A 24,276-nucleotide genomic window follows, 5' to 3' on the forward strand; every position below is an offset into this window, starting at 1 on the left:
TGAGAGAACTCAGATCAGATTATCTTGTTGCTAATCACATTTTCCTTGAGTCAGTATTATCTGCAGTTCTTGCTATTGTGGATCTGCTGCTCCCTTCACAATTTTTTGCATGGAACCCTTCTGCCATGAAATTCTGCACACCATTTTGCTACCCCTCTGCTAACTCATACTATCTTGGCCGTAAACTTTCACAAGTTAGTGATAAATTTTTTTGTTGCAGATACATTTCTTGCATTCAAAAACTGAATTTCAGCATAGACTTTATCCTTGGACCACTTCTACATGACGTGTTTTTGTAATGGGCGGAACCTGGAACGTCAGTTAATCTCCGCCTCCTATCTCTGTGAAGAACAGTACCACTGTAGAAGGCCCAGAAATAAGTAGTGTATGTTTGGTGTATTATGTGTGTGTTCTGTTGTTTTGTCTGACCACTTGGCTACCCAGAAGCATCAGTCACCTGGACAGATGATTCTGGGTACTCGTCCACACCACGGGAGGGTGGGCCAGTCCCAATGGAGCTCGCACTGTCTCAGTTCGAGACTGATCCACCTGATGTTAGCAAAAGATGGGCCAGATTCCTCTGGGGAGCCCACTCCAGAGGGGGGGGGGGGATTTCCTGTGGTGTTAAAAAAATAATAAATAAATAAATAAATAAAAAATAAATTAAATTAAAAAAATAAAAATAAAATAATATAAAATCACTTCTACAGACGGTCTCTCGTGTTTAACTGAATTGGTATGCACACTATATGGCACTCAAGTCGACATGGAATTTTATCAACAACGATTAATGAATTTCCCTTTGTTTACCACTCCTGTTAAGGGACTACTTGGAACAAAGATTTCCTTTTTCTTTTGGTAAACAAAAAAAAGATGACAATGGTTATGCAGAATTTCCCAAGAACAGTCGACATGGAATTTTATCAACAACGATTAATGAATTTCCCTTTGTTTACCACTCCTGTTAAGGGACTACTCGGAACAAAGATTTCCTTTTTCTTTTGGTAAACAAAAAAAAGATGACAATGGTTATGCAGAATTTCCCAAGAACAGTGTGTAGATTATTTTTGTCCAGTTATTAATAAAAATTGCATCAAAAATTGCCTTAAAGACAAAAATGCAACTAGTCTGCAAGGATATTTTCTTAGATAATTCTCTCAGGCATCCACAGAGGTTGGCAGAGTTGTTAATGACAGTATGCTACTGCAACAGGATCTAGAAAAGTTGGGCAGTTGGGCTGAATGGTGGCAACTGATATTTAACATTGACAAATGCGAAGTACTACATATGGGTAGCAGTAACCCCAGAGTGACGGGCTGCACCCCCTCCGTAGCCAGGTGGGCAGGAGCAGCACTGCATCGCACACACTTCCTGATTAGACTGGGGTTTGAGCCCGTGACCACCAAATACGGAGGATGCTGAAAGGTCAGGGAATGACCACCGCATATCCCCTGAGCAATATGGCCATATTTGCTAATACTCCTAAAAACCAAATAACAAACAAATGGGCTGCGTCCTTCGGTCACCTGATAATGTGATGACCGAAGGGTACTACACCCTTCGGTCATCACAAACATCCCCCTTGTCTAATCCTTTGCGGTTCTGTTGGCGTGAGGTGGTTTGACTCCTTCAGGACTGCAAAAGGGATTAAAGAGCCTCGTTTGTTTATGTTGAGACTTTGATGGCTCCCTTGATTAGGGCCCCCCTAGATCAGGGGTCCTGGTGTGTAGCATCCAATGCATCCCCCATTTGCACGGCCTGTTCCCCTTCAACACCATTCTTTGTACTCCTTAACCACAGTGTCCCATGTGCAACTGACAAGAATTGTAGTTTCTGATATGGAAGCTCCCAATGCATGAGCTCCCAAAATAATGCCCTTACTCTGTAATATCTTTACCATTTCCAATATATATATATATATATATATATATATATATTTTTTTTTTTATGAAAATCCCAAACATGAGAGGTATTAGAACCTATAGTACTTAGTACCGTCCTTGGGTTGGAGGTTGAGAAGATGAAAGAAGATATTTGTTGACATTAGACTTGAACTTCTGTAGACTGTAATTTTCAGGAAATATGTATGAAGAAAGTTTGTTCCAGAAAACAGCAGTTGAATGAATAAAGGAGGAATATGAAAAGTTGGTTCTGTGAGTTTGAAGTTGAACAGTAAATGGATGTTGGCTGGTGGCAGTACGTATTCATACTGTTTTGAAAGAGAGAGTGGGAATTATAGAAGCCAGTTCGGAAGAACAGTGCCCATGGAAGTATCTGTAGAAAAGGCATGCAGCAGAAACAGTAAGTCTATGAGACAGCGAGTGGAGAGACTGTTAGAGAGGAGTCATTAATTAACCTAACTGCCCTCTTCTGAATGGAATCTAGAAGCCTGAGAGAGGTTTTGGGGGCACTGCCCGAGATGTGGGAACAATATTCCACGGTAGGGTGGATTTGCGATTTGTACAGAGTGAACAGCTCTTTGGAAGAATAGTAACGCCAAGAACGGAAGAAAAAACCAAGTTTTTTAGATGCAGAGGAAGCAATATTTGTAATGTGTTTGTGCCAAGAGAGATTAGAAGTCAGGGTAATCCCCAAAATAAATATATATCATCTAGCCTAGAAATCAGAATGTCACCGAAGTTAAGAATAGGAACAGACGGATCCTTTTTGCGAGACAGGACTGAGTTTTAGAAGGATTGAAATCAACTAAGTTGTCTTTGCCCCCACTGGAGTTCGGACTGTTTTGAAAGAGAGAGCGGGAATTATACAAGCCAATTCAGAAGAACAGTGCCCATGGAAGTATCTGTAGAAAAGGCGAATTTTCGCCTTTTCTACAGATACTTCCTTAAGTGCCTGGAGATCGGCACTTAAGGAAACGGATATTCTAGAAGTTGAAGCTGATTGAGCAGGGCAAGGTTCCTCAAGCATTTCCGTTCAGTGGAAGAAGGTCATTAATATACAAGAGGAAAAGAGTGTAGGAAAGAACTGAACCTTGGGGGACACCGGCATTAGTAGAGAAGTTAAAAGACAGAGAACCATCTACACCACCCTCAGTGAGCAGTCAGACAGAAAACTGGATAACCAATTACAAAAAACAGTTGCCAAACAATAAGACGGAAGTTTGTTTAGAAGACCTTTATGCCAAAACAAACAGGATCGAAAGCCTTTGAGAGGTCAAGAGCAACTGCTTGTATTTCACCGAACTTTCCCATTGAATTTGCTCATAGATGGGTAACATAAGCCAGAATATCATCAGTGGATTGAACTGACGAAATCCGTACTGGCGATCGTTGATCAGACGGAACGTTTCTAAGTAGTTTAAGTGTTGGTGGTTAATTGATTTCTCCAACTTTAGAAAGAGCAGAAGTAATTTCTATGGAATTATAATTGGATGGGAGGGATTTGTCACCCTTTTTAGAAACTGGCTGGATATAACCAAATTTCCAAGCAGAAGGAAAAACACATTTGGAATAAGAAAGTAAAAAAAAAGGCGGCAAAGAACAGGAGTAAGTTCAAGAGCACAGGTTTTGAGAACAAGTGGAAAAATACCATCAGGATCTGGAGCTTTCTTAGCATCGAAATTCGTCAAAATGCTTATGACATCCTTTTGACGGAAGACCACCAGAGGCATTGAATGCAGCGTGTTGGGGATGGTGGGAGATGTTTTACCAAGATCATTAATACATGAGTTGGAAGAAACATGGGATGCTAGCAGGTCAGCTTCATCCTTGGCTGAAGTGACAATAGAACCATCTGGTTTTGACAGAGGTAGGAGCAGAAATGGGCAAAGTTGCGGTCAATAGCTTTGACAAGAAAGCAGAATGCTTGGCTACCATTAGGGTAAGAAGCAAGTTTTCTACTCTTAGTCTGTTCAAAATCTAGTTTGGACTGATTAATAACTGCTTTACAATTGTTGCAAGCTTTGGTGTAGGCAGAAAATGAAACCGAAGAATTCGAAACAAGCCAATTACGATATGCAACATTCTTCTCATGAACAGCCTTAGCACATTTATTGGAAAACCAAGGTTTAGATTAAGGACGAGATTTTAAAGTGGAGTGTGGAATAAAGGATTCCATTCCTACAAGAATAGTTTCACTGACACGATCTGAGCAAACGTTTACATCCGGAGTTTTGAAACAGTAATCTGCCCAAGGAAATGAAGAAAAGAAATCTTGCAGATCATCTCATTTTGCATTGTTGTAATGCCAAGCAATACGAGGTTGGGAATAGCCATGAGATAAAGGCTCTATTGGAGAAGAGACAATCACCAAGTTGTGAGTGGCGCTTCCGTAGCCAGGTGGGCAGGAGCAGCAGTGCGTAGCACATGCTTCCTGATTATACCGGGGTTCGAGCCCGTGACCACCAAATACGGAGGATGCGGAAAGGTCAGGGAATGACCACCGCATATCCCTGGAGCAATATAGCCTTAGTTGCTAATGCTCCTAAAAACCAAATAACAACAACATCCAAGTTGTGATCGGAGGTGGCTAAAGGACCACTTACTTCGACCGTGTACTTAGAAGGGTTGTTTGTGAGAAAAAGATCAAGCGTGTTGGCTGTATGGTTACGTTTGTTCGGTATTCTTGTAGGTAAATGAAGTCTGTGCAAGGTCATTAGTAATTGCAAAAGTCTCAGCATCTCGACTAACTGAGTCGGTGTGACTAGAAAACGGGAGCCAGCTAGAGTTGTGAACATAAAAATCACCAAAGAAAATTACTTCAGTGTTAGGAAAGTTAGCATTAGTAGAGGCATTTGATGCAAGAAAGCAAGCTTATACAGTATCAGCCAAAAAAAAAAAAAAAAAAAAAAGAAAAAACCCCCACTTCCACTTCACCCCTCTGTTCGTTCAAAATATCTGTCCAGCTGAGCCTTAAACTTATTTAGGCTATCAACCTCCACCACAAGGGATGGAAGTCTGTTCCACCAACCAACCACCCGCTGGCTAAAGGCAAATTTCCGCACGTCTATCCTACATCTGTCTTTCCTCAATTTGAATTTATGCCCTCTCAGGTGATTATTCTGAGCTAGAGGAAGAATCCCATCAGCATTGAGCATGCTCAAACCATTCAAGGCTTTATACACCTCTATCAGATCACCTCGCTGGTGCCTAGTCTCCAGACACTGTAATTTGCAAAACTTAAGCCTTTCTTCGTAAGAGCACCCCTTTGTTCCATTCACTAATCTTGTTGCCCTTCTCTGTACTCGTTCCAGCAGCTCTACATCCTTCTGAAATGAGGCCTCCAGACCTGTATACAGTACTCTAGGTGTGGCCTGACCATTGCCTTATACAATGGAATAATCACCTCCTTATCCCTGCTGGAAAAATTCCTGTATATCATTGACAATACTCCATGAGCTACTCTTGCAGCCCGTCTGCACTGCTCAGAGAACTTCATATCTGCCTGCACAACCACCCCCAAGTCCCTTTCATTCTCTACCACTGTCAGTGTAGTACCACAGAGTTGATACGTTGCTCTGGGGTTGCTGTTTCCCATGTGTAGTACTTTACATTTGTCAATGTTAAACTTCATTTGCCACCTCTCAGCCCATCTGCTCAACCTTTCCAGATCCTGTTGCAGCAGCATAGTGTCAGTAGTGTCCTTGACAACCCTGCCAACCTTTGTATCGTCTGCAAACTTGGACATTAAGCTTGATATACCATCGTCAATATCATTTGTAAATACAGAAAACAATAATGGACCCAACACTGAGCCCTGAGGGACTCCACTAATAACATTAGTCCCCGATGAGCAGTGTCCATTGATTACCAGTTAAACTGGAGAAAGTCAAGTTGCAAAGAGCTCCAAGTGATTAATGGAGTTGGATGAATGGTAGAGACAACAAATGAATTTGACACAATGAGGTAGAGAGATTTTAAGCCCGAGAAGATCGAAAAGAGGAGATTCCAAGTTACCAAGTCTCTGACAGGGAATATCGGAACGTACATATGCACAAGTACCGCCTTTGAGACGAAAGGAATCATACAGCGAATAATTTGGGCAACTGAGATGAATAGTATTTGAATCAACCGATAACTGAGATTTTGTCAGAAAAAGTACATGGGGTTTTGCAGACTAAGTGGAAATGAGCATCGTTGATGTCCATTTCCAATGGACATTATGCTATTTTGTCACTAACTTATGCGATCAGGTGCAAATTACCACTGCTCTAGCGTAAGAAGCTGCTCAGCTTTTTATGCTGCAAGCTATGCTGCATAGTTCATTACAGATGGAATGCTCATAATGAAGTAATTACTTTGTGTGTGTGTGTGTAAAAACTGCTTTTATGCACGAACCGAGAACATATCGTTTCTCCGCATCCGCTGCATTGACCTTTTATTTCTCAAACCAGTGCATGGTAACAAATAGCTTCAGTTTCAATATACGGTATACGGCAGCGGTTCCCAAAATGTGTTCCGGGCGCCGCGGGATATTTTGAAAACTGTCGAGGGAAACACAGCAATACTCGACATCTCTCGGACACCGCGGCAACTACTAGCTCGAGGTAGTTCACAGTTTCAACATTATATTGCGCCACATTCATTTCGATGACGTTCTCGAAGTTTGTTATTTCGAATGATATGTTTTTATTTACTTGTACAGCACTTTCGGCTACGCCAGTAACTTCTCGAACTTTCTCGTTTCTTAGATTTAGTGTATAAATAGCTGTCGATTTTCCAGATCTGTCAGTAATCGAAATACTGTAACTGAAGGGTGTTTTGATCAAGTTTCTGCGAGGTCTAGCGAAATACTGTGAATTATTTTGGTAATTTTTAGTCCTTATGCATTAAAATGGAAAAATTTTTGTACATTAATAAGAAGTGTGCGAGTGAAAAAAAAATATTACGAACCACATGCCATTTGCAAAGTTGGGAAGAAATGGAAATGTGACAATACTTATGTACGCTTTGGTTTTACTTCGGTAGATGCCAACCATGAAGTGTCCGCTGTGTGTATTATGTCTGAAAGTTTTGGCTCCAGAGGGTATGCTTTCAAATAAACTAAAACTCCACTTAAAGACCAATCATCCTAACGTGGCTAGTAAATCCCGTGATTATTTTACTAGAAAGTTAAAAGAATTGAAAGAATTTTTTTTTTTTTTAAAAAAAACAGGGAAACACAGCGAAACAAGCATCAATACTAAGCAATGCTTTGCTAGCATCCTACAAGGTGGCATATAAAGTCGCGAAGTGTAAAGCCTCACACCATCACAGAAGAACTGATTTTACCAGCTGCAGTGGATATGGTCAACATTATGGTTGGTGAGTCTGCGGGAAGACTGCTTCCAAAGGTACCTTTATCCAATAATGCTATCAGTCGTAGAATCCAACACGATCGAAGACCTCAAAGATCCACTAATTGTAAAAATGAAAGGGAAGGAATTCGGGTTACAGTTAGTTGAGGCGACGGACTGTAACAGGGATGGTCATTTGATTTGCTACACACGGTTCGTAGATGGTGACAAAATTGTGGAAGACCTCTTTTGTAAAAGTATCACTGCAGGTATAAAGGCACAAGACTTGTTTGATCGACAATTTTATGTGTGAAAAACGTAGACTGGACTAAGCGCGTTAGCATCTGTACCGATGGTGGTCGCTCTATGTCTGGCTGTTATAGAGGATTTCAGGCACCCTTAAGAAGCAAAGCTGTTGATGCACTGTGGACCCATTGCATAATCCACAGGGAAGCCCTTGCGTCAAAGCAACTGAGTCCTCCAATGAACCTAGTCATGGAAAGTGTGTTGAAAGTGGTGAACTTTGTAAAAACTCTGCCACAGAAGGCAAGGTTTTTTTTAAAAAAAAAAACTGTTAGGATATGGGATCTGAGCACAAATCTTTGTTGTACTGCTGTAGCTCGCGAAGGCTGTTCCGTGTGTTCGAATTACGATAGGAACTCCACTCTTATCTCGAAGAAGAAGAACACGAGTGTCAAAAACTTCTTGGATACTGATTTTTTGTCAAAATTGGCATACCTGTGCGATCTCGTCGAAAAACTGAATGCGTTGAATCTCTTGCTGCAGGGTAGCAACACGCACATTCTGAAACCTGCAGAGAAGGTTTCAACCTTCAGAAAAAAAGTTACTACAGTGGAAAAGAAAATTAAATGAAGATATTTCCTCCTGTTGCAGCACTTTGTTACATCCAATGTTTATTTGACCCACGAACTTAAATCTGTTTTTGAGGAGCACTTAACACAGCTCAGTGCCTGGTTTGAAAAATACTTTTCAGAAGATATGGAGAAGTTTGCATAGATCCAAGACCCATCTGAATTTACCTCTGCAGAAGAAGTTTTTATTAAACTGTCTTGTGACAATGCTTTAAAAACAAAATTTGGCATTTGGCACTAACTGAGTTTTGGGTTTTCGGCGGTTGCTGTGATAAAAAGCGAGTAACGCGCGAAAAGCAATGTGGAATGAGAAATGAGGGTGGCGGTGTCCAGTCTGATTCCAAGGTTTGAGAAATTGTATAGTGCCCAAAAGGCGCGCACCCCTATTAGTAAGTAATTGTGGTTATTTAAGAATGAAAGAAAAATATTTTTTCTTTCAGTTTATGTGTATTATTTTTTCGAACGGTTACTAAGTTGTTAAGACATAAATACTTAAGTTGTTTGGACCTAACTACTGCACTTAATAAACGGAACTGTTAGGTGTTGGGCGCCTCCGTAGCCAGGTGGGAAGGAGCAGCAGTGGGATTTGTCACCCTTTTTAGGCTTGATTAGACCGGGATTCGAGCCCGTCACCACCAAATACGGAGGATGCGGAAAGGTCAGGGAATGACCACCGCATATCCCGGAGCAATATGGCCTTAGTTGCTAATGCTCCTAAAAAAAAAAACAAAACAAATATTGTTACAAATGTTAGGTGTTTCTTTTGGCCTAGGGGCCCCGTGAAAAAATTGAGACACTAAAAGCGCCGTGAACCGAGAAAGTTTGGGCACCTCTGGTATTATGGATAGCTTATCTGATAAATGAAAATAAATAATTATTGATTTCTGTTGGTTAGATTTTTAATGTGTTTTTATAAGAAATAGAAAAGATGGGGAAAAAAAAAAACTAGTCGCCTTTTAACAACAGTATACTAAGCACACATTTTTCAAGGTTATCACAATTAGCATCCCAGTTTAGCTGTAAATAAACTTTGTGAAAGTATAAATGCCATTTAATTGTAATTGTACTGTCTGAAAAGGAAATGTGTTAATTTGCATTATAACACTGGACAATTAGTGGGGTGGGATTGTTTTCCAGCGTCACTATTGGTATAAAAAATATTCCCCGGGAGTTAAAACCTAAAGACAGTCTGTGGGATGGGGGAGGGAGAGGAGGGCATGCATGATTTGTTCTTTGTGAAACAAATATTCATGGTTGAGCTTTCATTGCATCTTGTAAAATTCGATAATAAGAAAAAAATGCATTTGATCTGTGCATGACACAGATAAGTCAAAAATGACTTATCTGTGAAAGAAAAAAATGTCACCATGGAGACACAAACCTAGCAGTAAGCAACTGCTGATAGGATGGAAAAAGTGATTTGGTGCGAGAGCCCAAAATTATTGGTGGGCCCTTGTTTGCAGTTCCATTATTCCATCTCTGGACGTCTTCTCTGATCAAATGAAATCAAATGCACTTCCTCAACCCTTAGTGCATGTGCAATGTCAGCAGTATTTTTTTTTTTTTATGAAAACCCCAAACACGAAAGGTATCAAAACCTCTAGTACTTTGTACCGCGCATGGGTTGAAGGAGAAGTATGGGGGGGAGGGGGATGCCAGAAACTTTGCTCTAGAGACTAAACATGGGTTCCACCACTTTACTTTACTTTACTTTTAGTCCCGTACCATCATGACGTTGGATGAGAGTATATTTTTGAATGTGTAGCATAAGTTTTGGTTTGTTATAAAAAAAAATTGCAGAGTACAAGATTCGAACTTTTGTTCAGAAATCAAATCTGGTGCTAAACTTATTTATTTATTATTATTTTTTTTTTTTATGTAAACCCCAAACACGAGAGGTATTAGAACCTATAGTACTTAGTACCGTGCTTGGGTTGGAGGTTGAGAAGACGAAAGAAGATATTTGTTGACATTGAACTTGAACTTCTGTAGACTGTAATTTTGAGGAAATACGTATGAAGGAAGATTGTTCAAGAAAACGGCAGTTGAATGAATAAATGAGGACGATGAAAAGTTGGTTCTGTGAGTTTGATGTTGACTGGTGGCGGCACGTGTTCGGACTGTTTTGGAAGAGAGAGAGAGGAAATTATAGAAGCCAGTTCAGAAGAACCGTGCCCATGGAAATATCTGTAGAAGAGGCATGGTAGAAACAGTACGTCTATGAGACAGTGAGTGGAGAGACTGTTAGAGATGAATCGTTATTTAAACTAACTGCCCTCTCCTGAATGGAATCTAGAAGCCTTGAGAGAGGTTTTGGGGGCACCGCCCCAGATGTGGGAACAGTATTCCATGGTAGGGCGAATTTGCGATTGGTACAGAGTGAACAGCTGTTTGCAAGAAAAGTAATGCCGAGAGCGAAGGAGAAAACGAAGTTTTTTAGATGCAGAGGAAGCAATATTTGTAATGTGCTTGTGCCAAGAGAGATTAGAAGTCAGGGTAATCCCCAAAAAGAGAGATATCATTATGCGTAGAAATCGGAGTGTTACCAAAGATAAGCATAGGAGCAGAAGAATCCTTTTTGCTAGATATAAGACAAGACTAAGTTTTAGAAGGATTGAAATCAACTAAGTTGTCTTTGCCCCACTGGAGAAATTACCTAGAGATAGGCATTTAAGGAATTTGTAGCAGATATTCGAGAAGTTGACACTGATTGAGCAGGGTCAGGTTTCTCAAAATGGAAAGTGGAATGCAATGTGCTATCATCGGCAAAACTATGGACATGATTTCCAGTCAATGGAAGGTCATTAATATACAAGAGGAAAAGAGTGGGGGGGGGGAGAACTGAACCTTAGGGAACACCGGAATTAGTGGAGAAGTTAGAAGACAGAGAGCCATCTGCCATCACCTTCAGTGAACGATCAGAGAGAAAACTGGATAACCAATAACAAAAAACAGTTGGCAAACCATAAGATGGAAGCTTGTTTAGAAGACCTTTATGCCAAACACGATCGAAAGCCTTTGAGATGTCAAGAGCAACTGCTTGTGTTTCACCTTTCCATTGAATTAGTCCATAAATGGGTAACATAAGCCAGAATATCACCAGTGGATCGACACTGACGGAATCCATACTGGCGATCGTTGATCAGACGGAAGGTTTCTAGGTAGTTTAAGAGTTGGCGGTTAATTGATGTCTCAATTACTTTAGAAAGAGCAGAAGTAATTGCAATGGGAACAGAAGAATTTGAACAGAAGAGGGATTTGTCACCCTTTTTAGGCATATCCTGGCTTGATATGAGCAAATTTCCAAGCAGAAGGAAAAACACCTTTGGAATAAGAAAGTGAAAAAATGCGGCAAAGAACAGGAGTAAGTTCAGGAACACGGGTTTTGAGAACAAGTGAAGAAATACCATCGGGATCTGGAGCTTTCTTAGCATCAAGATTCGCCAAAATCCTTCTGACATCCTTTTGAGGAAAGACCACAGGAGGCATTGAATGGAGCATGTTGGGAATGGTGGGAGGTGTTTTTCCAAGATCATTAATACATGAGTTGGAAAAAAAATGGGATGCTAGCAGGTCAGCTTTATCCTTGGCTGAAGTGACAACAGAATCATCAGGTTTGGAAAGAGGTGGGAGCAGAGATGGGCAAAAGTTGCGGCCAATAGCTTTGGCATAAGAGACCAGAATGCTCGGCTACCATTATTGCAAAAAGCAAGTTTTCTACCCTCAGCATGTTGAAACTCTAGTTTGGACTGATTAATAACTGCTTTACAATTGTTGCGAGCTTTGATGTAGGCAGAAAATGAAACTGAAGAATTAGAAAAAAACCAATTACGATATGCAACGTTCTTCTCTTGAACAGCCTTAGAACTTATGGAATCATGAATCGCCATCATGGAAAAGAGTTCTACGAGTAGCTTGTCTGGTGGGCGCCTCCGTAGCCAGGTGGGAAGGAGCAGCAGTGCATAGCACACGCTTCTTGATTAGACCGGGGTTCGAGCCCGTCACCACCAAATACGGAGAATGCGGAAAGGTCAGGGAATGACCACCGCATATCCCGGAGCAATATGGCCTTAGTTGCTAATGCTCCTAAAAACCAAATAACAAACAAACAAACAAACAGCTTGTCTGGTGTTGTATTGTATTCTGTGTCAGGTGGTTTCCCCGTCAAACTCCGTTGGTAAACTCTGTGCTGCTAAGGCGAAATGCTTTGCTGGTAGCACAGTTGTATAATTACGACCTCCCCACTTCGTGTGCAAAAGACCTGAGTTCGAATCCAGCCAATTACGGGAGAATTTTTATTGGCCTTCTTCACAGCGTGGCTAAGTTAGTCGGGCTCAGGCGAGGGTAGCATTGTTTTTCGTCCAGCAAATGTAAAATCGCCCAAAGAACACACCCAATTTACAGACATATTATATGGCCTAAGTTACTGATGCGCTTAAAACCCTATACAACAATTTGTAATTTGAAAACGAAATGCACAAGGCATAAGTCTTGTGGGTTTTGGTAATTAATTATATAGTATCGGTGTAAATAGACCATAGTTAACCCATAAATTTGAACTACGTAAGTAGTGTAGAAGGCATCATTTTAATTGTATCTCATATTGTGATTGCCTTCACAACGAGATAGCGGTATTGCACTATTTGAAATAAATAATGCATCTCTAGTAGAGAAGACTACAGTTATTTATTTTCAGTGGATACCACCACCCAGACAATCGTTTCGAAGCTATTGGGCTTCATCATCAGTGGGCGGGCAGGTACCCTGGTAATGCATTATGCCATCACAGTTGCGAAGTTATATCCAAAATATGAGATGCCCAAGGTTGTTGGTAAAAATGTAATTTGAAAACGAAATGCACAAGGCATAATTCTTATGGGTTTTTGGTAATTAATTATATAGTATCGGTGTCAATACACCATACCAACACTCCCAATGGCAGGACTCGTGGAATAGACAGACTGGGAATAAACTATATCGTATAAAGCCTGTAATTGAACCGTGGCAGTCTAGTCTGCGCAGGAATCGTAAGGAGGAAGTTGTTCTTGCTCGGACCCGCATAGGACATAGTCATTTGACACATTCATTTTTGCTGAGGGCTGATGACCCTCCTATGTGTGAGTCCTGTGGCACAATTTTAACTTTTAGACACATTTTAATTGATTGTCCAGATTTTAGCAATATCCGTTTTACCGCTTTTAATCGTCTGACTGAGCCGTATACACTCAGTCAGATTTTATCTGACAATGACCATGTGTCTGCTGTTTTTACCTTTTTAAAGTCAATAAACATTTTTGCTCTTATATAAAATTTACATATTTCTTTTATACATATGTTATACATCTTGACATAATGACCTAACTAAGTAGGTCACTGAAAGTTTAAATTTTTTTTTATATACGACCTGGTCTTGGCGCATTATAGCCTCAGTAGCTAATGCGCCAATAAAAACAAAACCAACCAACCAAGCTTACCTGACGCAGTTATGGCAGGAAAGGGAACAGCAGCGTGAAAGGACTGATAACAAAAAAAAAAAAAAAAAAAAAAAAGTTTTCCTTCCATATGTTAACAAGGCTGGCAGAGGTATGCCTGTTTGGTTTAATCCAAATCTGCAATCCATATTATCTATTACTGGACGTGACTCGTTTTTTGCTAAACTAAATGCCTCGGGGGTCAATGAGTACAATGTGCGTTTGTGGAACACGTCTTGTTGCCATGAGTATCAAGACCTGAGAGAAGAATTAGTAGGTTATGTAACCTTCAGTCGATACCAGGATGTGAGGCATGCCTTCTAGCAACGAAGGAAACTTTTTTGGTGTTTAAATCCTCTGTCTTGAAGGCTTTTCGAAGAAGACATGTACTGCTGCAGTTGGAACAGACCCAGAATGATTAGGCTAGAGAGGTTTGTTTGGTTTTTAGGAGCATTAGCAACTAAGGCCATATTGCTCCGGGAGTATGCGGTGGTCATTCCCTGACCCTTCCGCATCCTCCGTATTTAGTGGTGACGGGCTGGAACCCCGGTCTAATCAAGAAGCGTGTGCTGCTCCTTCCCACCTGGCTACGGAGGCGCCAGGCTAGAGAGGAATGACTGACATATGTCTGATTACGTTAAGAACAATGTTAGAAGTCAATGGCGGAATACGTATCAGTTGAAACGGAACAGAAGTCTTAATTGAATAAAGTCTTGATTGATTGGGGTAAGCATAGAATATGCGGTATCGATGTGATTAACTGTCAATTGCTTACCCTTAAATAACATTATTCTTGACATCTGGAAGACGAAGGAAGTTTTTATCATCTAAGCATGTTGTGGTATTGGTTTTTGTTTTCGTCCAGACTGGGCGAAACTGAACCGAACAGCCCAGAACTGAACAGCTCCTTGCTGTTCAGTTCTGGGGTGCGGATGGACTGCAGTCTCTTATCTTTGTGAGAGTGAGCCGGATGAACTTCAGACATTGTTGCATACTTTTAAATGGCTATACGTCATTTTCTGCACGATGGTGTAAATTGTATCTGTAATATTGTAAGTACAATGACCAGAGTTTTGTATATCATCATAGAGAACCATGGCGGAGTTGAACTAACGTTTAGGATCCGCCTTACATAAGACAACACATGTCCACATACAGAGCAGCGTCACTAACAAAAAGGGGTACTTTTTTTTTTTTTTTTTGCCATAGGTGGGTTCTGAGTCTGGCGTGCTGTGCTCCGTATATGGTAAAAGCAGCTTCAGCATTACAAGTTTTTATGTCCAAATCTAATTTACAGTACTAGTCTAACTTGCTGACCTTTGAACTTTGCCAAGCTGTCAGCCTCAATCATGCATGGAGACAAATGATTATATTGACAGATAATTGACAACTCGCTAGCTAAAAGAAACTCTGCAATCAGATCCAGTCCAAATTTCTTCCCCCGTCATTTGAATTAATTAATTTCATTCATTCATTTTCTTTCTCCTCTCAATACCACAGTTAGGTGTCCGCTAAGTTGCTTAGTTACCAAGCTCTTTATCTCACGCATTCAAGGATTTTCTCATATAAACACCCTTTTGCCAATCTCGCCAGATGCGTTTCCCATCTTTGAAGCTCAACGTCTTTCTTTAGGTGCGCTTTCCATACTTGAACAATTTATTCCAAGTGAACTCTTACAATTTCTTTATAGAGTGAATTATGAACACACAAATCCCTTTCTTCCTCTACTGTTTTTAATTCAGCCCCACCGAATGTATAAGTTATTTTGGCGTTGCTAATCCCTTGCATTTTGCAAGGGATTAGCAACATATGCCACTACTAACGTATGCCACTACTTTTATGTAAACCCCTGGCTTGTAGCCGTGAAGGGAGTTGTATACAGCAATGTGCCTTCTGTATATAATAAATTGTTCTTCTAATGCTAATTTTTCTGCATTAAAACATAGCTGCCCCTTTTCTGAACATTCCTGACATCTAAGTTGTGCTGTGGGAGTTCTGCTCAGCCTGATCTTTAAGTACTCTGTCGACCATGACGTCATCTGAAAATTTTGACATCACTCCCTGTATCCCTTCGTCGATCTCGTATAAGAGAATCAGAAGCAACAGGTCCCAGTACCATATCTATGAAACAGCCACAAGTTGATATGTAATAATACCACACAAAGTTAAGCTGGCAAAGGTAGGGTAGATCATGAAAAATCGCTGGCTACGAGAGCAAAGAACAGGGACAGCGAGTTTTTCTCCTATGTGAATACAATGAAGAGCGAATCATCAGATCGAACTCTCGCAGTAACGGATGCGGGAAAATTATAGATAACACTGCTGACGTTGCATATGAATTGGTTAGGAACTTTACATCGATATTTACTGAAAAAATACCCTTCAGCTTAAGGATAAACTGCGAGTGAAGCATGGAATTAGCGATATTGACATTTCAGATTACTTTCGCGCATAAAGTGTAGAGTAAGGCTTCAAGAATTGATGATATTTACTGAGTGATTTTAATGGAAGCGGGAAGAGAGTCATTGAACCGTCAATTCCCTTGGATTGAAGTAGCCAATGTATTGTCAGTACATAAATGGGATTCGAAGAGCGAAGTGGATAACTACGATCAGTCTGATTTTATTGGTAGAGAAAATCACGGCGACAACGATCAAGAGAGCAGCATAGGATCATTTAGATAGAAATAGAAATAGAATTCTGAAGGGAAAAACCATGGTTCTGTAAAGGGAAAATCATGTTTAGCTGACTTGGTTAGTTATTTTGACAATAACTCGTGAGCTAGATGTAGGAAGTAATTTGGGCATTATTTATTTTGATTTTATCAAAGCATTTGGGTCAGCCCCACATGAGCGGTTATTGTATAGTTTGAAGCATGTTAAATAAATAAAAATGTTGGGATCACAGAAAAAAGAACCTTAAATGTATTGCAGGGTAATTTTTAGGCTCACGTATAAAACTTTGTCGAGGTTCATCTTGTAAAGTGGGGTGAACCTAGACAAAGTTACCAAGCTGCACCTTTGGGAAAATGAAAAGAAACTCCTATCCTAATATTCCTAATATGGTTATTTTTCATGGAGTGTTCCGTGCAAAAATTTCCTTCATCGGAAATTTTTCAGTGTAGTGATAAGTAGGATATGAATTGAGGAAGCTTATCTTTACGAATCCAGTTTGCGGATTAAATAAATTAACTATTGAATAAATTATTCAGTATTCCAATCCATTGACCACATATATATATATTCAATAAATTAACTATTTTAAGTATACTGTATTTATTCTTAGTCTGAAATAATCCTCGGGAGAACTCCCGGTACGGTTGTGATCTACAACTTTGCCATCTGATCTAAGTGCAGCGTCTAATGTGTGTTTTTAATATTTTCATGCACGTCATTTCAATTATTAACTGTTTTTTAAAGAATATGGGTTTTTTTTTTTTTTTTTTTCCAGTTCATGGTCATTTAACTTTATTTTGGAAATTGAGACTCCACGTGGTTGTTTTAGCGACCCATGTTGGAATTTGTAAAATATGCACAACTGTTTTGTGTGCCACAAAAAATGCTTTGGAACTGTTTGTTTTAGTTGCTATAACTGAAGTTTTAGCAGTTAAAATTCTGACTGCTCTTGCTAAGGGCGTCGAAAGGGAATTTTTTTTTAGAGGTATGGGCGCTTTTTCAAAATTATAAAGGTGACACCTGTTCTTTAAATCATGCTCCTAAAAATTAAAACATTAAATGCCGGAGTTCTTTAGTCATGTAAATGCTTCGTTAACTACACCCGAGTGGGCACCCTGTCCAGCAAATCTTGCGTAATCATAACTGCGCATTTAGAGCCGGTTTCTGAAACGGGGAAAGTGTGCTTGTGTTTACTAATATACGCGTACATACTGGTGGTGTCTCGCTCAGTTTTTTATCCATCGGACTGTTGTTGAGGGATGGAAAGAAAACTCTGCGACGTGTCTTGTTAGGGAGGCTCCAGTTGGGCCCACTCATTAAACTTCATTTACCGATGAACAAAGCGAGTAGTGGAGAACTTCGTGATCTCAGAAGTCTGCCATCGTATGGTAAGAGTATTGATGTTAACACACCGCAGTAGCTAATTTTTTCAATTGCTGTGATTGCAATTTACTTTTCGAAGTTTAAATAACATCGCGTTGTAATGCCATAGAACGCAACATTTTCCCAGAGAGCCTCCATGGAAAAACTGTTGTCCTTCGTTTAGAAATATGCGCCTCTTTTCCGATAGTAATTATTATGTAGCAACGGAGAATGTCGCATATTTTCGGACAATGTGTGTGACGTAACTGACTATACAATTAAGGCCGTTAATCACAGATAGGAGTCGTTCTACATGAGCAGTGTTGCAGAAATGTTGAGAGCACATGACAGCAGAATGAAAGGACAGATCTGCTCCGTACATTCTTCTGTACCTAACACCCCCTTCCCTACTGTTCCTTTGTCCGTATCTGAAATCATAGGATAGGATACAAGAAACAGTAGTACTACACTCACCAACGGGAATTTTGATGCCGGGAGAAACCAGCAAAGTTCTATAACAATAAAATAAATAAATTCTCTGTTTGAACTCCAAGATCACTATATTTTCAAGGGTCACAGGGGTTTACAAGATATGAAATACAACAGCATTACTGTACTTAGTAGTTCGTGTTCTTCGGAGGTTTAGGTACCAGTATCAACTGAAATTCGTACTTCGGAGTTGACCATTCCACCAAATGTGGCCTATTTGTAAATCCTAACCAGGACATTCTCATGTTCTGTGGAATTTTGGTGTATTGGCTAAGCAGGCCGTAGTGAAATCCTTCCAAATATATGTCATTGGACATTTTGGTGCTTATATGAGCTGAAGCAGAATGGATGATCCCTTGAATTTTTCTTCTTCGGTATCTACCCTAACAAAAGAGCCTTACTGTTTGTTCAACTCATTCACGTTGTTACAACGACCGCAATTAATCTCGAGCACCTTAAGCCAGAGATTAATAATCATCCGTGCCATCTTTAAACGAGATGATAATTTTTGACAGTATGTATGTATACATATAAAAATGCCGTCTATCTTTCTTTACTGAATTTCTGATGACAGCAGCTGTCTTTTGCAAACGCACATCTTAAGTTACAATCGTTTTCACCGCTTTGGCAATATTTACATGCAGTTTAGAACTGCGAAGGGTTTAAGAAGGCAGCATAATCGCAGAATGGCGGCACCTCGAAAAATAGGCGCCAGTCCCGACTTCAATCTTCATAGTGTCGCCAGTTTCGTCATTGGCGCTGCTGTAAATTGTCCTTGTTACAGCAAGTGAAAGAGGACGACACAATTCGAATCCAGGCGGTAATCAAAGCTGAAATCAAGTCACCATTGTTTTCGAGTTTAATATTCATATTTTTGTCCCATTGTATAAGAAGTGGGACAGGACTGCTAAAATTGACGTTAGCCATATGAGACTCTTTGAATTAAACATTCATGAAGATAAAACAACACCGAATTTACAAATTTAAAAAAAAAATAACCAACACGAGTCATCCACTTACGTCGGTTCGGTCAATGCGAATTAGGCTAGTGATCTTTAATTTATTACATGCTTTTATTACATCGCTCACTATTACTCCATTAGAGGATATATAAGGTATAGTCAAGTTGCGCATAGATTGTTTCTGGTGTCAGTTCAACTTGAACGCATGTGCACATCATTCTGAAATACAAATACAGTACCAGCGATTTTATGTATTGTTTAGCGCAGTCTGACCGTGCACAGGAAAATCTGAATAAATTTTCATAGAGGGGATTGGTCGGGGAAAACATAATTCGTGAAAAGAGTTAGCTTTTACGTATGAGGTAATTTCAGAAATAATGCTTTACCCATAAATTCACACATGATATTAAGCATTAGATAGTAATGGTCAAACTGTTATTCTGGTTATATTCATGTCATTCGATTATTTCAACCTTTACATCATGCGAATGATTACTAACGCTAATCATTCGATTATTCGTGCTGCAATAAAAGTCTCTCTCTCTCTCTCGTCAGACATAATTTCCCTGAGCATGTAAACGAGGTTCTGGGACAACTCATGGGATTTGGTCAATGATATACAGAAATTTTGCCAGCAGGGATAAGGAGAGTTTATCCCATTGTATAAGGCAATAGGCTGCATCTTGAGTACTGCATACAGGTCTGGAAGCCTCATTTGCTGAAAGATGTGGATCTGTTTGGAACGGTTGCAGAGAAGACTAGCGAGATTGGTGAGGGAAGCAAAAGGATGCGCTTACGAGGAAAGGCTTCAGTTTTGCAATTTGCATCGTCTAGAGACTAGTCACCTGCGAGGAGATCTGATTGAGGTGCTCATAGCTTTGAATGAATTGAGGATCAATGCTAATGGTATCCTTCCTGTTTCTCAGAAAATACATGTGTGGTGGGGGCGCATAAATTTAAATTGACTAAGGCTAGTTGCAGGATAGATATGCGGAAATTTACTTTCAGCGATCGGGTGGTTGATGGTTGGAACAAACTTCCATCTGTTGTTTTTTTTTTTTTTTATGAAAACCCCAAACACGAAAGGTATCAAAACCTATAGTACTTAGTACCGTGCATGAGTTGAAGGAGAAGTATGGGGGGAGGGGGATGCCGGAAACTATGTTGTGGAAGTTTGAATAATTTATGAATACCGAACAAATTACCTGAGGGGATGGGCAGTTGATGTACCGCCAGTGTATGAATAACTTCTAGCGATCAATAACCATCGTAATTTTATGACCAACCGTTGTATTAAAAAATTAAATGTATTTTTTTCCTGATTTTTAGAATTTTTTTTTTTTTTTTTAGATTTTTCCTCTGGGTTTTATTCAACCACAGTTTATGAAAGTGAAAATCAAGGAAGAATTGGAATAATGATTTTTTTCGTAATTGATGGACTAATGTTAGTGTTCGTGCTTTGTTACTGTTTGCTTCACTTATGCTTTTTATTTGATATTTTTTTGTTTTTAATTAGTATATTGATGGAAGGAGATTTTCGTAAGATGACTCACTTATAAATAATATAAGCACAGCGTAGTTCATTCGAAACTCAGTTAACGTATTCTCTAAAATGTAATAAAATCAGTAAAGATTATCAAAGAAATAAATATCTGAGATCAGGCGCAGATCCTTCTTCAGCAGAGTTCGCGTTTAAAAAAAAATTAGAATTGAAAAGAAGAATATTGAAATACATAATAGACAAGGTTAAGCATAGCTGTAAAGTGACAGTTATAATCATTTTCGGCAAATTTTTAAATGCCAACTCCATCCTCCGGGTGAAAGAGGGGCATTATCAACTTTGGTTGCGATCGTCTCCTGTAGGATCCAAATAGATAAAGAACATTTAGGATGGCGAACTTTACGTTTTTAGATGTTAACGTCATTTAAATAATATTTAAAATTAAAAAAAAAAAAAAAAAAAAAATCTTGTTTATACTCCGGCACGACCACCAGGTCAGTGGAGTGTACAATAAATCATCAATATCAATGTTTATCGTATTTAGCAGTCACGGGCTTCAACCCCAGTCCACTCAAAGAGCGTGTGCTACTGCGCTGTCGTCCCTGACCACTCGCTACGTAAGCCTATTACTGAGAACACTGGTTGGTGGAGAGGAAGGCCGCAAGCAAGTGGAACGATTGCGTTATTTAGTTTCCTCACCTGGATTCCTTGTTGGTTGGTGGGGGGAGACAGAAAAGGAAGTGTTTGTTATTTTAATTCTCATCTACGCCCACCTGTCCGGTTTTTGTGATTTTTGTATTTGCATGCAAAAACCGTATTTCAACTTCTCCTCCATTCAAGCTGAACTGTAAGGAAATATGAGAAGTCCGTCTTTGAAAGTTGATCGCCTTGTGCCTGTTTAAACCTAGAGACACCATTTACAAAAAAAAAAAAGCAGCACCAGCAGCATGATTAATATACATAAGCAGTCTCATTAAATGAATACGGAAATGTAGTGTCCTATTTACTAACAGACAGCGCCAATACTGGCTGATGTTGGTAGGCGTCGTAATTTCCTAACAGCCAACTTCTTGCTATAATAACTTCCGTAGTTTAGTAAAAGAGGGAGCCACGTTCGTTGTTGGATTGGAGGTGTACGAATGTCGCTTTATAACGCTTTTAATACAGCTTAAATGAATTTTCAGTTTCTGTGACAGAAGTAATAACATTTTTGAAATGAGACCCTGTGTCAGCCATATGGCATTACAATGTCAACAGGGATAATCTGCATGATTTATGTATTCCTCCTATTCTTGTCTTAAATCTCCTGATTAATTATATATATATATATATACACACACAGCAGACTCTCGATTAACCGGGACACTTCAAGACTAAATTTAAAAAAAAAAATCAACCAGAAATCAAAAAATTCAAGTAATAAACTACAATAGGTATAAACATATTTTGCAAGTAGTAAAGGCTAGCTGGGCGGGTAAAGTGCCTGCCTGGTAACCCAAAGGTCGCGGGTTCGAATCTCGCCTTGGGAAATGCATTATGGCAACAGAAGCTAACAAAAAAAAAAAAAAATAATAAATAAATAAAACTGCCCGTTTATAATTAGATGCTTAAACAAAAAAGCCCAGTTACTCGAAAGGTGAAAATTGTTTAATGGCAGTGACCTCCAGAAATGTGGTTTAGTAAAATGTGAGTTCGCGTGAGGTGATAATAGTGTGTTTTCCCCCTTAACCCTGTGAAGTTCTTTTCAGAAAATTTTATTTTGACCGTTATCATGGTGCCGACTAAGAGAATAAGTGACAGCGCTACTAGTGAATCTACCAACAGATGGAAAGCGATCGATTTGGATCAGAAAATTAAACTGATAAGAAGGTATGAAAATGGCCAAACATTAACAAGCATCGCGTGGAATTCAGATTTGTCAATAATAATATAGTAGCAATATGTTATTAGTCATTCCTGAGTTACGTAAAACTCGACGAAGTATGAAGTCCTGAAACGTATCTCTTACGTATGTCGGGGACTTTTGTATTTTTGGATTAACCGGAAAATCGATTATCCGGGATTTGTTTTTTATCATCTATCCCCGAAAATTGAGTCTGCTGTACACTTGTGTTCAAAGAAAGCGCATCAACTAGGAATTTCACATTTCTAACCCCTTTTCGCGATGGTATGTTACATTAATGACTAGCACACAAATAGAAATAAAAGATATTTATTAATAATTAAGGGAAAGCTAAGTAATATTTGACAGGTGCTCTCAAAATTTTGCAAACTGTTGTATTGGAAGAACTGTTCTTCCAATACAACAGTTTTGGTTAACACGACTCTTTATTATGGCTCAAATGTTATCAGAAGCCCTCAGTTTGCTTCAGTTTATCATTTTAAATGGAAAACAAAATGAAAAGTTCACCTGGTGCAAACTAATATTTAGTTGTACCGCCTTTGGCCCTGATGACAGCAGCACACCGTGCAGGCATTGACAAGATCAATTTTTTTTTGGAACCAAAAAAATTGATCCAAAAAAAAAAAATGTGGTTCCAAACACGAATTATGGCTTCCTGAAATTCATGAAGGGTCTTTGGTTTCTTTCTGGCACTGCAGATTCCACACGATGCCAACAGTTCTCTATAGGATTCGGGTCCGGGCTGTTTCCTGACCAGCTAAGAGTTGTAATGAACTGTTCTTCCAATCATTTTTTCACCTGTTACAAATGTAAACACATTACTGTTGAACCTCTAATGCAGAAATGAAGCTAAAGTAACTACAGAAGTGCCTACTTACACTTTTCACCCGATGAGGAGGAGCAGAGTCGTCCTGAAAGGTGCAGTTACTTGGCAGTTTGAAATGGTCTCTAATGCCTTCCAATATAGCCAGTTGGAAATTTACGGAACCTTTTATAAACTGCAGGTGACCTACTTTCGATACGAAATGAACCCCCCATATCATTTAGCTGGTAGGGAATTTCACTGTAGACACCATACAGTCTGGATGGCATCCTTCACCACGTCTACAGCGAATCGTTTGTCTACCATCAGAGCCATGTAGGTTGAATTTTTTCTCATCCGAGAAAATAACTGACTTCCACTGCTCTGGGGTCCATTTGACATGCTCCTTACACCAAATTAATCGGACCTTTTTCATTTTTTTGTGTGAAGAGGAGCTTCTTATGACGAGAAGTCCATTTTTGAAGAGGCGTCTTCTGACTGTTAATGCACTTGCTACCTCTCCTACCCCTATATGTTCTTTCCATTCTCTTTTCAGATCAGACGAAGAAGCTTTACGGTTTTTAAGGCATAAGCGCTTCAAAACGTGGTCGGTCCTGTTTTGGCGTAGACTCGTTTGCGACGTCCGGTTCCTTTTTTCCTATCAGCAGAACCAGTATTGTTGAGTTTGGAAAGAAATCTACTCACTGTCGACTGATTACAAGACACTCTATAAGCAGTATGATGGGAAGAACATCCTTCCTCACGTAAAGCAACTCTTTCTTCGTGGCGTCAACTGCATGTAACTCGCCATCCTGACACAAGCAAGGGATGACTGCAAATCTTGCAGAGCGTGCTTATATAGCTGAGAGTAACAGCTGATGCAATATTACGTCATCACTACGTCAGTCTTATCTGATACAATCTAAGAAATATTGCCATATACTTACGTTATTCGGACGACAATTACAATTTCAGGGGTGATGCACTTTCTTTGAACAACAGTGT

General features: G+C 39.6%; 1 protein-coding gene across 2 annotated transcripts in view; it reads left to right on the forward strand.

Annotated features, from left to right (window-relative positions):
* The window catches only part of LOC150086348 (cytohesin-1-like), a 274,992-nt gene that overhangs the window by 36,517 nt on the left and 214,199 nt on the right, over positions 1 to 24,276 (forward strand). Inside the window, exon 1 of one of the 2 annotated variants that reach the window (XM_090371320.1) lies at positions 17,517 to 17,640. The exons of the other annotated variant lie outside the window; for it this stretch is intronic. Within the exon in view, the coding sequence (XP_090227446.1) occupies positions 17,586 to 17,640 (55 nt within the window). The 5' untranslated portion in view covers positions 17,517 to 17,585. Of the gene's footprint in view, positions 1 to 17,516; positions 17,641 to 24,276 lie in introns of those variants that run through there. 2 annotated transcript variants of the gene reach the window in all.

Source organism: Mastigoproctus giganteus, chromosome 4, assembly GCF_048544385.1.
Source record: "Mastigoproctus giganteus isolate SK-2022 chromosome 4, ASM4854438v1, whole genome shotgun sequence".
Classification (NCBI taxonomy): Eukaryota; Metazoa; Arthropoda; class Arachnida; order Uropygi; family Thelyphonidae; genus Mastigoproctus; species Mastigoproctus giganteus.